The following is a 14328-nucleotide window of genomic DNA, read 5'->3' as shown; positions in this document are numbered from 1 at the left end:
TGAAAACAACTGAATTGAACTAAACCTTTCAAATATTTGATTATAAGACAAATATGCTTATGTAGAGAAACCTATTAATTTGCCTTTGTAAGAGTCAAATGAAGCCAGATATAAAATTATGATCAACACATATTTATCATATGTTAAAAATATTATTTCTGCATTAGCTTCCTGTTAGCACTTTTCCATTATAAATTCCACATTTATAATGGAAACAGCTTATCTAAACATGCAATACAGTAATTACAACTGCTCCTAAATAAAGCACAGCAGGGGAAACCTAATTAAATCGTGACAAATATATCTTCAGTACACTGTTCTGCTATAAATGTGGGCACAGAACATTATAAAGACAATGTAGAATATATGGAGCAAAGTCAGAACTGAGCCATATTTGCACAACTGTTCCAATTATTCCAAGCCACCTTAATTCACTTTGTGTGCCAGCAACATTTGCTGTTCACCAAATACAAGAGTTTTAACATGAGTACATGGGTGCAATTGGGTGTTGTTGTGGAGATATTTTGGTTGCATTAATAAAACAGTTACAAATCTCAACTACAATCCATTTCACAGGTTTAACCAGTCAATTCTCCTAAGCCTGTTTTAAATTGATCTTTCATCAGATCACCCTCATAAAGAAAAGCCTCTTCTCAGGATGGAGGACAATACATTGTATCTTTCACCCTAGCTGACCTTCAGGCTTGCTCTGGCCCGACGAGAAGGCATGTCTGTTAATAAGGCTGATTTCCAAGCAAAAACAATTATGGATGCTGTCGATGTCACAGAATATGTGGAAAACCCAGACATTCAGGGCTGAATTTTGGAAGGAAAGCGGTGCAACCCAGCAGTGGTGCAGCTCAGCAGCAGTGCAGCCCAGCTGTGGTGCAACTCAGCATCAGTGCAGCTCAGCATCAGGGGGTGCAACCCATTACTGGTGCATCCCAACAGCAGGGGGTGCAGCCCAGCAGTGGTGCATTCAAATGTAGTATAGCCCATCAGCAATGTAGACCAGCAGCAGTGCAGCCCAGCAACATTGCAGCTCAGCAGCAGGGGTGGGCCTCAGTAGTGAGTGCTGCCGGGATTGCAAGCAGGAGCAGGAAGAAGATCAATGGCCACTGGAATGTGATAGAGCTTTAGGATGGGGAGGAATGTGGGAACCCATGGAGAGGGAAGAGAAATGTAGGGGAGATTGTATTTTGAAAGACAGGCAATGAGGAATCAAGAGAAGATGGCATCTTGGTGACAGGTGGCTCTGATGCACACAAGGAAACTTGTGTTTCCCTCCACCTCATTCCTTTTTCAAATTGGCCTCAGAAGCTGACCTTCAATTATTTATTTAAATGTAGTGGGAGCCCTGATGATTTCAGTGCCAACTCATCTTGTGTGTTATGAATGACAATTCGGGGGCTGGCTGAAAGGATTGTGGCCTTGCATTCAAAATACCCCTGCTGCTGAAAATATGCCCAACTGTGGAACGCCAAATTCAGTTCCAGGTTTCCTCTGCACTACCTGGAGAGATACTTGCTCCTTTCGCACCCATGAAGTGCTAAGCAGGAAGATCCATGAGTAACCTGCTCAACTTGTTCCAATTAAGGCCCTTAAGTGGTCAAGTTAAGAGGCCCAACTCACCACTGGTATGATTACCTGCCTTCCTGGCATGTGAGAAAAGTAACTGGTGTCTTAATAGGGAACCAGGTCGAGCTGCCATCTGAGTTTGGTGAGGAGGCCTCCATTTGCCTGAGTGTGAGGAAAATAAGGAGCAAAGTTTGGGGTAAAGGGGATAGCCATTGAAAACCATCTACTACCCTTGCCTCCAACCTCCCTGAGCCCCTCTGTTTGAGAAGAAGATTGACATTTGCACCATTTCAACCACTTATCGCTCAATACTGATGATGTATAGGACCATGAAGCTGCTGGCTTCTGATTAGAGAACAGCTTCTAGCAGTGGGAAGAGGGAGTTTCGGTAGTGAGGCTTCTGACTGGATGAGAAGCTGACTGGGTCAGTTGTTGAAGCACACATTGGTGTTTGATCCAGTAAATGTTTGCCTGGCTGGGGGTGGGGGAGCTAATTACCCCTGAAGTCACCTACAGTTGCACTAAATTCCAGACCGGAATCAGTTGTTTCTTCATAGTTGTGTCTGAAGGTTATAGGTTTGTAAGCATGTAATCTAAGATGACAGTACACTACTGAGGAAATGGTGTATTATCAGCTTTGGTGCCTTTCAGATGAATACTCAAACCATCTTCCACCTGCTTAAGTGCAAAGTAACAATTTCATGTCACAAACTGAAGAAAGATAGGAAGTTCTCCTGCTGCCATAGTTAACATTTCTCCCTCTAAACAATACTGCTAAACATTAAGTGATCATTCATTTTCATTGTTGTTAGGTCTCACTGTATGCAGAATGGCAGCCATGTTTATCAATATCAGAAAAAGGTCGCTGCACCTCAAAGCTACTCATTGCAATATGAATTGCTTTGAAATAGTTCAGTGACTTAAACTTAAAGCAAACATGTTTAAGTTATCGGCTGTGGTTGAGTTCGTAACACGCTCACCTTGTCAGAAAATTTCAAGGCACCACTTCAGATTCTTCTACTTAAAAAAGTCCAGACTGACACCTCCATGCGGTACTTCAGTTGAGCTGTATGTAATGTCAGAGGTGCAATCTTTCCGATCAGATGTTAAACCAAGATTCATTCTGCCTTGTAGGATGTGAAAGATCTATGGCAGTATTTTGAGGAACTACAGGGAGTTCCCACCAGATTTGGCCAACATCACACAAAACAACAACTAATATATGCTCCCTGTTTCACTGTATGTAAATGGAGGCAAGAATATTGACAGCATATGGCTGAACTTCTGCTCTGTTACCTCAGAACCAGAGATTCTCTGTGTAGGAAAACAAGCCTCCAAGAAATGTTCCATAATATTGTAAGATAAGGAACAGAGTTGAGCCATATGGCCCCTTTATTCTGCTCCACCATTTGAGAAACAATGTAAGACTTTGAAATGACAGCCGTACACAACATGAGAATTTCATCTACAATGAGTATGGTCTTTGACTTAATTTTAATGTACCTTAACTGACACAAAAATTGTAATTTATGATGACGTTTTCAAAACGTACCTGAAAGCTAAAGGCTGGACTGAGGTCCACAGAACAAAGTGGTCCTTTTGTTTCTGAAGTCCAGTCCCAGATGGACACGCACTAAAAAAAAGTTCAAAATGTACAATTTCAGGCAGTGAATAATTAATGAAGGACAAAATTCAATTTCCTTTGCAGCAATAAAATTTTATATCTTTGCTTGAATCTCTCCAATCAAACATGCATTCTCCCAAAGCATTGAAATGAATCTAACCAAGATCCCAGATTGAATTCAATGTGTTCGTGATGGATCATTTCACCTCACCCTCATTATCCAGCTCAAAGGGATAGTCCTCCCTTGTTTGCGTTCATAACAATCCTATCATAGTCACTATTCCCACCCTGCACTCTATTGTCTCACAAGAATTTATTTCTGCCTCCTCCTCTTTATTATACTCATGCTCTTTCAACTTCATTTTGAACCATGGGCTGGGATTGGGACTGGAACAGGAGCAGAGGTACTTTTAAACAAATTCACCCAGAAAGATTATGAATCCCCCAACCCGTCCAGAACATGCTAGAATATTCAAATTGAGAATGAAGAGGGAGAGTCAAGAACCTTCTCACCTAAATTAACATCCTACCTTGAGGATCTTGCTAACAAACTCAGGGGGGAAAGGAGGTCATTTTCAATTTCTAAACAATCAAACCTGACTGTGTGGTGCACATTGGTGGACAGCTGTTGGGTTTACTTCGGAAAAAAAATGTTTCTACACAGAGAACTTTGAAAACTGGGAAATCAAGTTCCAGTTGTTTCATTGACCATTTGGTCATCTTGGACACTTCTTCCACAAGGCAGCAGCAGGCCCATCATGGCTGCCATCTGCCGTTGCCCTTTGTGCTCTAATTGGTTGCTGAACATGCCTCCAGCCCAATTTAGGCTTTGAAGAGGAAATTACCTGAGGAATTCAGAAGAATTGAATGGTTGGGACACAGAATTTAACTGGTTGCCCAAATTAAAAATCAAGCCGCTGGAGTTAATTTCTAAAATAAGCCATTACTTCTCTTCCCTCAATATCTGGATTATGAGAATGCTCACCAGCACCTTAGATGAGTTATAATTTCCTTCAATGAATCATTGAGAGACCAAACCCACTGTTATTAATTCAATATCCCAGGAACAGCTCCCATTCTCTTCACCAACCAGTGATTCAGGTTCTGACATCCTTCTTAACCTTGAGCTGACTTTCCAACTCATTACTCATCCATCACAAATATTGGTTACTTTGCCCCATGTAACATCACCCACCTCCATGCTTACGTCAGCCCACTTGCCACTGAAAATTTAATCCATGCCTCAGACACTGGTGGATGCAATGATTCCGATGCATTTCTGCTAAACCCCTAATATTTCATTTTCCATCAAATTGTCATCACAGAAACCTCTCCTGCTATTCTACTAAACATTTTACCAAAAATTGGACAAGTGTCAATTTTAGGATTATCATCGAGGGTTTCACTCTATTTGTTCCAGTGGGTCCTCTCATGCAATTCTTCATGCCTTTCCTCATTATTTATGTAGCACAGCTCTATGATGCCCCACTTGTGCTATGGTGTATTTAGCAATGGCAGAAGTATCTGCCTCTGCATGGACTCCCAGCGCCAGTACCATATTTAAAACCCAGCTGTACACCAGGTTATGAGCTACCAACCTGGAGCTGCCCTTCGCAGTTTTAGATTACTTACAGCGTGGAAACAGGCCCTTTGGCTCAACAAGTCCACACTGACCTGCCAAAGCGCAACCCACCCAGACCCATTCCCCTACATTTACCCCTTTACCTAACACTATGGGCAATTTAGCACAGCCAATTCACCTAACCTGCACATTTTTGGACTGTGGGAGGAAACCGGAGCACCCGGAGTTGAAGGGCTACGAAATAAAGAGAAGTTTCTGAGGGCACGTGTGGAGCACAGGTAATACTCCATTACAAATGCAGCCTCATATTTTCATTATCACCTGTCTAATTGAATGTCATTTACAGGAGTCAAAGCTACACAGATTACTCATCCTTAGCAATGCTCTCTTAGAATTGTACTTAAGGGAGTACTACAATTTTCCTAATGCCCAGCATAACATTGTTCAATGTGAAAGCATCACCAAGTGGAAATGGTTGAAAATGTTCACTTTCATTCAACAGCAAAAGCAAAGAGGAAACATACAAAGAAAAAGCTGCATTTGTTTTGCAAAAAGACAATGAATGATTACGCCCAGCTCACATCTACAGGCATTGGGAGTCAATTGAGTCCTGTCTGGCTTGTTGTGTCTGATGCTGCACTGCTTGACCATGCTGAAGGTAATGAGCCTCCTGCTCAATATCCTCCCCTGCCTCCTCAAAGACTGCTGCCACTCTCCCAGCTCTCCAGAGTCCATTACATCCCCTTTCTGTCTGCTCCAATTGTGCAAAGCTCAGCCTGCTAGAATTTACCACACACTTTGTCTGGACTATAACCCAAGGCACTTCCAGACCAACTCAAGCATCAGAATCTCATCTTCAGGAGACCTGTTGTCTCTACTATGGTGGCCTGGAGGAACAATGGGTTGCATTGGACAATGGACTGCTCCCATCTTCCCTGTGACTTAATTGTGTTGGAGGTGGGTGAGCGGCAGGGTTCAGGTATAATACTAGCCCACCTAATTAAATGTTCTTCCCACCTCCATATTCACAAGAGCAGGATTCACCTACAGGCAGTGAAGAGTGACAAACTTCAGGAAGAAAGGTGGTGAGATCACTGCAGATGGCCAAACTATGTCCTTGTAAATTTCTCTTGTTTCAGGAACCAATCTTTCAAATTAATTGCATACATTGTTTTGCAGTTTAAAGAAAGTGAAATAGGGAAGCCAAGGGATTATAGATCAGTTAGACTAATGGCTGTTGTAAATATATAACAAAGGACAGAATGATTGAATATCTTGAAAACAGTCAGCTGATCAGGGAAAGCTCGGGGAAGCCATGCCTAAAAACTTGATCAATTGTTTTGAAGAGGCAACAAAAAGAATGTCAATTATTGTTATTTGTATGGCTTTCCAGAGATAATCGGTAAAGTTCCTCATTAAGAAACATTCAGTTGGAGTCCACAATTTTGTGGGAGAGTTTTATTTCATTTAGTCAAACTCCATAAAACCCATACCCCACTATTCACCTTTTTCTTCTCAGAACTGATCTTACATATAACTTAATATTTTTAATCTATTAAATTCCACTGTTCACTGACTCCCCATATACTTATAAAATCAATTTAAATCTAATTTACTCTTAATTAATATATCCATAATTTTCATATTTCTTTAGGTCTCAGCATTCCTTCAGGTCATATTAGATGATAACAGATTCCCCTTTTACTTTTCAGATAAATCAATCTATAGTTAAAAAAAAGCAAATAAAACAACGACAGATTATGTTCCCAAATCTTTCTTTGCAGATTACAGCTCAGAGCTTTCTTTTACCAGAATATCCATCAGTTTCTTAGAACTTGCCGCTTTCTTTGTAAAACAATAGGAGACTGCTGCTATCCACTCATTTCAATTTGCAGATCTCTCCATTCTCCATCAGCTGCCTCAAAACTGCAATATCAACTATTCATCTGTTTTCAGATGGTAGCTCAGTGGATAGCACTGCTGCCTCACAGCACCAGGGACCTGGGTTCAATTCCACCAATGGATGTTTATCTATGTGGTGTGGAGTTTGTACATTTTACTTGCGTCTGCGTGGGTTTTCTCCCACAGTCAAAAGATGTGCAGGTTAGATGGATTAACCATTGGAAATCTATAGATTGGGTGGGATATTCTTTACAGGGTCAATGTGAACTTGATGGGCCAATGGCTTGTGTTCTCATGTAATGCATAATTATTTGCCAATAAACAATATTCTTATTTTCTGGGATAAAATACTTATGCATACGTTATCATAGAGCTAATTATAAAAAGATATTCAAAGAGGTAAATGGAAAACCATAATCCTTTGTGCACCTGTACTGTTCCCCTGCCAACTGTTGCTAGGTACTTCGCATCCTGAGTCATAGCCATGGCACCAACTCCACCCTCCGGGTGACAATCAAACAGTGTTTGCACAGGTATACTGGAATGCAAAACAGCAAATAGATAGTGATTACAAAATAGGTATGTTCAACATTACAATTTACATAATTGTATGCAACACATCGTCTCCCTTTATGATTATGCAAAAAACATATTTTTAGAAACAAATATTAGCTCAGTAACATGAAGTACATTAATACCTTTCGTGTACTCAGCATTATTATCAGGCAGCCCTCCGTCCCATAATTAGATACAAGGCTTTCGCTTTGTAGCTTTCAAAGGCACTTCGAATCATAGAGACGTACAGCATGGAAACAGACCCTTCGGTCTGACTCGTCCATGCTGACTAGATATCCTAACCTAATCTAGTCCCATTTGCCAGCTCTTGCTCCATATCCCTCTCAACCCTTCCTATTCATATACCCATCCACCTGACTTTTAAATGTCGTAATTGTATCAGCCTCCACCACTTTCTTTGGCAGCTCATTCCATTAACACACCACCCTCTGGGTGAAAAAATTGCCCCTTATGCCCCTTTTAAATCTTTCCCTTCTCACCCTAAACCTATGTCATCTAGTTCTGGATTCCCCAATCCTAGGGAAAAGAAATATCTTGTTTATTTACCTTATCCGTGCCCCTCAAGATTTTATAAGCTTTTATAAGGTGACCCTTCAGTCTCCAATGCTCCAGGGAAGACAGCCCCAGCCTATTCAGCTTCTCCCTATATTTCAAACCCCCCCCCAAACCTGGGAACATCCTTGTAAATCTTTTCTGAACCCTTTCAAGTTTCACAACATTCTTCCAAACGCAAAAGAGACATGCCTCCATGAGATATTTTTCCACTTGTTACATCAGCTATTTGTGGCCTGACTGAAACTGCGAAGGTATGAGGAGTACTATTTTCAATCTAATTAGTCCTGGGCTATAGAAACGTGCTGACAAGAAACTAAACTGCCATTATCTAAATTAATTTCTCATAGGTCCTTATGGTAACCCAGGAGAAAGAGAATAGTTGTCTGTGCCAGACTTTAATTCTGATCACGACTTTGTAATGCCTGCCCCAACACAAAATTTATTTTCAACACTAATTAAGCATTTTGACTGATAAACTACCATATTTTTATGTGGATTGAGGAGAGCCAGGCTTTGGATATGTGTAGTACAAAACAATCAAGTCATTCATCGTGCTATCAATGACAGTGATAAATTTTCTGCTAAACTGACAAGCAGCTTTTGGAAGTTACAATGGATCACAAAATGATACATATTGACAGAAGTTGCGTGGTACTGCTATCTATTATTACCAGTTCACTTTTCTACTCATGATCATTTCTGTAACTAACAAAAACCTAATGTTTGCAGCACAATATTTTTTTAAAATATTGCCTTGAAACAAACTTCTGTATTCCCAGAGTCATCCATGGTACTACAAAGTGGTTAAATACACTTTAATGTAATGCCAGTAATCCCATTGCACTACCTGTTGAGGATCATCAACTTCCCAAAAGCAGGAAGGAAATGTGGAAAGAGAATCATCCTGAAATATTCTCAGACATCTTTTAACAATCTGATTAAGTACAGAATTATCAGAGGCTTGAACATATGTTTCCTGTACACTTAAAGTAATGAAAAGGGAACAAATAAAATATTTTAAATGAGTCATTTTAAACAACAAAGAAGTTTCCATATCACAGGGACAGATAGAATCAATTCAAGAATACTGATCATCATTCATTCAAACTTACCCTGAGAAAGTGTCCCAAACAATAACTAGACTCTCTGGACCTTGGTCTGCTGTTGCCACCCATCTCCTATTCCCACTCACAGCTATACATGAAAGTGGACTACAATGACCCTAAAGAGCAAATTTCATTTTGTTATACAAGAAATAAAAAAGAACATGCATATATAAAAAAAAGCTTTAGTTTCTAAGCAACTCGGACATCTGATCTTTTTCGTTCCTTTATGAGATGCGGGTGTCTCCAGCAGGGCCAGATTCGATAATCCATCCCTAACCATCTGAGAGGCTTGCTCACCAATTTCAGTGGGCAGTTAGGAGTCAATCACATTTCCATCGGCCGGGAATTGCATACAGTGAGTAAAGATGGTAGATTTTCTACCCATTACAGGCCATTAGCAAACAAAGGGGTTTTATGACAATCATTTTCATTCCAGAATTACTTAATAATTGAAATTGAAATCCCTTGGCTGTCATAGTGCGTTTTGAACTTGTCTCCAGATCATTAATCCAGGTATCTGAATTCATAGCCCATTAACATAACTATTGTATCAATTATTATTAATGTCTAGTAATACATATCAAAATGTGGCCCCATTATCAATATGTATCTAAGCATTAAACTATTTATCTAAACTATTGCCACATCAATTATTTTAAAGATATTTTTATGATATGAAGTTGAGAGGGTAAATTAAAAATGTTTAGTTGTGAGACACAAAGTCAAGGGAGAGATAATAAACAAATATTACTGTGGATTTTTAAAAACATTACAGCTTAATGAAAATTGAGTGCACTGGAGAAGAAACATCTAGCTACAGCAGAGGACCTTTTGAACATTTTCGCAAAATTGATGTTGGTTAAATCAGTGTATGAAATTAGAAATTAGCCCAGACTATTGAAAGAAGGTAAGGAAGTCACAGCAGAGCTTCAGGCTGCATTTTATTTAAATCCTTTAAACATGGTAAATAATCCTGCAATGTTGGCAAATATTCTAAATTATAAATTTGTAGAAGAAGGAAAAGAAGGTCAAACTGGGTTACTACAGACCAACATGTCTAAACAATGCCAGATATTACGGAGCTCGCACGGGGGAGGGGGGACACAAAAATTTGTACAGAGCCCGTGGGTTAGACTCCTGAAGACTGTAAGCAATTCTGTCAGTGACAAGAAGGTAACAAAATGGAAAACTTGACTGTAAACTGCAAGGAGATAATTGGTATGCTTTATTGCCCACTTGCACATCATTTTACATTTAATTCAAAACAATTTAGCTTGACTTCCCCAGTTTGTTCCATGCCTTTGTAACCTGTCCAGTGAAAGCTGGTGTCTTATATGTGGCTTACTGTGTGCTTACTTTGGATTTAAACAAGATGATTTCGCAGGGCCCTTGATTGATTTTGGAAATTTCTCAGCGTAATATCTTGTTCAGCTGATCCTCTAATGGGATGAAGCCTCCAGCAGGAAATTCAGAACCCAGCAGTAGTGGGTTCAAAGTTCAAACTTCCAATGATTTGACTTGATTTGATTTGATTTATTATTGTCACAGGTACCAAGAGATAGTGAAAAGTATTGTTTTGGATGTTGACCAGATAAGTTATACCTTAAATAAGCACATCAGGGTAACAGAACAGAATGTAGAATATAGTGTTACAGCTAAAGAGAAGGTGCAGAGAAAGATCAATTCTAAGATATGAGAGGTCCATTCATAAGTCTGGTAACAGTGGGGAAGAAGCTGTTTGTAAATCTGTTGATACATGTTGTCAAACTTCTTTATCTTGTGCTTGACGGAAAAGAGCATAACTGGGGTGGGAGGGGTCTTTGATAATGGTGGCTGCTTTCCTGAGGCAGTGGAAAATGTATATGGAGTCAATGGAAGGGAGGCTGGTTTCTGTGATGGACTGTGATGTGATCACAACTTTCTTGCAATTTCTTGGGCAGAGCAGTTGCCATAGTGAACTGTGATGCATCCAGAGAGGATATTTTCTCTGGAAAACTGAGGTCCAGAGAGGCCGCACTTAGAACGACTTCAGTAGACTAAAGTCCTTCAGGTAATGACATTTAAGAAGCTGCCTGAAAAGGAAATGGGGAGGTAGTGGCAGCATGGCAAACATTCACCTTTCTTCATTCTCGAGCATTGACGGGGATATGATGACTGGACTGCAACATCTCAAACCTCAACTGAACCCATTGATGCCACCAAATGAACTTATGCAATGGCAGAGGAGTCTTCTCTCTGGACTTTGGAATATCTATTTGTACTGCAGCAATGTTTATTCGGATAATAGTATTTTAAATTGCAGAGCTTTTTTAAAAAGTATCCAACATAATTGCCAACTGTAACACAGGGATGCTATTCTTTTACATGAGGCCATAAAACCATAAGACAGAGGAACAGAATTAGGCCATTCACCCCATCAGGGAGGAGAAAGTGAGGACTGCAGATGCTGGAGATTAGAGTCGAGAGTGTGGAGCTGGAAAATCACAGCAGATCAGGCAGCATCCGAGAAGCAAGAGAATCGACGTTTCTGATGAAGGGCTGAGGCCAGAAACGTTGATTCTCCTGTTCCTCGGATGCTGCCTGACCTGCTGTGCTTTTCCAGCGCCACATTCTCGACTCATTCAACCCATTATGCCCGTTCTGTCATTCAATGACATCATGGCTTATCTGATAACCCTCAACTCCAATTTCCTGCCTTATCCCCCTACCCTTGATTCCTTTACTGAATAAAACCTGTCTATCTCAGCCTTGAATATATTTAACAGCCCAGCCTTTGCAGCTCCAAGAGAAGAAATTCCTCCTCATTTCTATTTTAAAAGGACAATCCTGATTCTGAAATAATGCCCTCTGGTCCTGGACTTTCCCACCAGGAGAAATGACCTTTCCACATCAACCCTGTTAAATGCCATATTTCAATAAGGTTGTCTCTCATTCTTCTAAACTCAGGTGATTACAGCCTCAAGCTACTCAACCTCTCCTCATAAGACAGTCCCTCCACACCCAGGATCAGCCTATGGAACCTTCACTGCACTGCTTCCAATGATCTTTTTTTCCATTCATTCATGCACCTTTATTAGCTTGCCACCCTGGGCCCATCCCAGTGAGCACCACAATGGTCGTACTAAATCCAGAAGCAGTTGGAAACAAAATGTTAGAATGAAGAATGAACATTTGGACAAGTATAGCTTAGTGTTATGGACCAGAGCAAACCCCTTCAAAATATATTAAGCAGATAACCTAGACCCTAACTCTTTCACATTTTAAAGGTAAGTGTAAAGTGTTGCATTCCAGATGCAATTCGACTGATCAAGCTAGTTAACTTCAAGCAAAACACACTTTATTTTTTACACTACAGTTAAAATATAGAGAAAATAAAAATAAAAGAATTGGCTTAACTGTAACTCAATCAAAATGCTTAACAAACTAATATATATGGTAACTACTACTAAGTAACTGGTCAAATATAGAAACATTCCATAAACACACCCTTGGCAAAGGCAAAGACAGTAAAATAGATTGTCTCACATACAATTCTAGCAGCAGGAAGAAACCCACAGCATTTAGCTGGAACGGAGAGAGGAATAAGAGCTTCCTCATCCAACTTCAAAACCCCCGCTACTGCAGAAAGCTAAAACAAGTTCTATGGGAACTTGTCGCCACCCATTCAGGATGCTTCTATTGTCCCAACTTTTTAAAAAACACCCAATGCCTCACAAGCTGTTTACTGCTATTCTGTCTTAACCTTTATTCATTAAAAAAATACACCTCTTAAAGCCATAGTATTGTAACATTAAACAAGGCCAGTTAGCAGAATTTGTTACAGCTGAATCACTTTTGCCAAATTTTAAAAGCTTTTGGAGAATTACATTGAAACACACATTTACAGCTCAATAATAATCCAGTAGACCTGAGAGAGCTATACTGGTTTTATATTCTCCATGAGCCTCTTCCCACCTTCGTCTAACCCCATCAAAACACTTGACCAAAAAAAAAACCTACATCAAATATTACATACCTGTAAGAGGTGCTGACGAGTAATTGAAAAGTTATTTATGACTGCAGTGTGTGAAGAAGCATAAAGGATCAACCTCCGGTTATCAATATGTAGAGCATGCACTGGAGTGTCTCGATTTATTCCAAAAGACCACACTAAGTTCTGGGAAAAGAATACAAATCTCTTCTATGTGTGTGAATGATGTATGCTGTTAAGAATTAAACAATTGTGTAGTCACGGCAGTAAATATAATGTTGAAATCACAATATGTAAATATCTATTAGAAATTCAGATATCTAAATATTCAACGCAAACATTTATTCTCAGTTGCACCATTTCAAAATTACCTCAAGTAAAAATGCATACCAAAGTAAGTGAATTTGAACTATTTTTCAATCTAATTAATTTGTTTATCAATGCCAAAGTAATGAGGTACAGATGTTAGGAAACTGAGATTGTGGTTGGCACAGTGCATTGGAATGCTAGCATGAGATTACAGCCAGCATCTCTCATCAGATAAGGTCATCAACTCTGATGGGCAATATCCAAAAACAAGTTCACATGCCTCCCAATAGCTTCTTAAAGAACAGTACTGACAACGTTTTGGAAAGAATTGTCAGTTGTCTTAGTGCATGGCATGAAGGGAAAATGTAAAAGAGAAAGGCATTCAATTTGTCAAAGAGAAAATAGGCAATATTTCTTGCTATTAGAATGTATTAATTTCAGAGCATGACAATAACAAAATCATTTCTTACCAAAGAATTTTGTTTAATGTAGGATTTTTCTTCAAACACAGTGTCACAGACAGCAGTCTCAACCAACGATGCATCTGTTTCTCTGGAATCATCCGCTACACAGCTGCATAAATCACTTGTCACTACATTAGGTACACAAAATGCCAGGTCAGGGCGTAACCTCGACGGAGCTGAGAAAGTTCGGGTTTCCTCTGCTGCTTCATGACGAACAGTTCCTTGGCCATCCTTCATTAGGACAGGACAAGACAAAATTAAACATCCAAGTCCTGGTATTCTAAACAGGTGACCATCTGTTAAACACCTTTATATAGCTGGTAATAAATGTTTGAAAATAATTACAAGCCCGACTCTACCTCCTGATATCATCAATATTAGTCAAAACAAAATCGGAGATTATTATTGACCAGATCACAATATTAAATCATAACTCAAATTAATTTATCATTGTAAACAAACCATCGAATAAAACATTCCATATTATGATTAGATTAAATATTCAATGTTGCCTACTGACAACATTAATTGTTGCTCTGAATTAATCCAAATGCCTGTTCAAAATAGTGATCAAACTTGCCTAGTATCTGGATGAGATACTGTTCCCAGAACAATGCAACTACACAAAATCCATCCCTGAACAATGTTTCCTCTGAATTTTC

General features: G+C 39.5%; 1 protein-coding gene across 1 annotated transcript in view; it reads right to left on the bottom strand.

Annotated features, from left to right (window-relative positions):
• Positions 1 to 14328, bottom strand: part of cfap251 (cilia and flagella associated protein 251) — a 79500-nt gene that overhangs the window by 47354 nt on the left and 17818 nt on the right. Inside the window, exons 3-7 of the mRNA XM_043715307.1 lie at positions 13673 to 13897; positions 12939 to 13079; positions 8930 to 9039; positions 7116 to 7224; positions 3131 to 3211 (exon numbers count right to left, since the gene is read on the bottom strand). Of these exons, the coding sequence (XP_043571242.1) occupies positions 3131 to 3211; positions 7116 to 7224; positions 8930 to 9039; positions 12939 to 13079; positions 13673 to 13897 (666 nt within the window). The remainder of the gene's footprint in view (positions 1 to 3130; positions 3212 to 7115; positions 7225 to 8929; positions 9040 to 12938; positions 13080 to 13672; positions 13898 to 14328) is intronic.

This window comes from Chiloscyllium plagiosum, chromosome 25, assembly GCF_004010195.1.
Source record: "Chiloscyllium plagiosum isolate BGI_BamShark_2017 chromosome 25, ASM401019v2, whole genome shotgun sequence".
NCBI classification, from domain to species: Eukaryota; Metazoa; Chordata; class Chondrichthyes; order Orectolobiformes; family Hemiscylliidae; genus Chiloscyllium; species Chiloscyllium plagiosum.
This window is presented reverse-complemented; position numbering and strand designations above follow the sequence as displayed.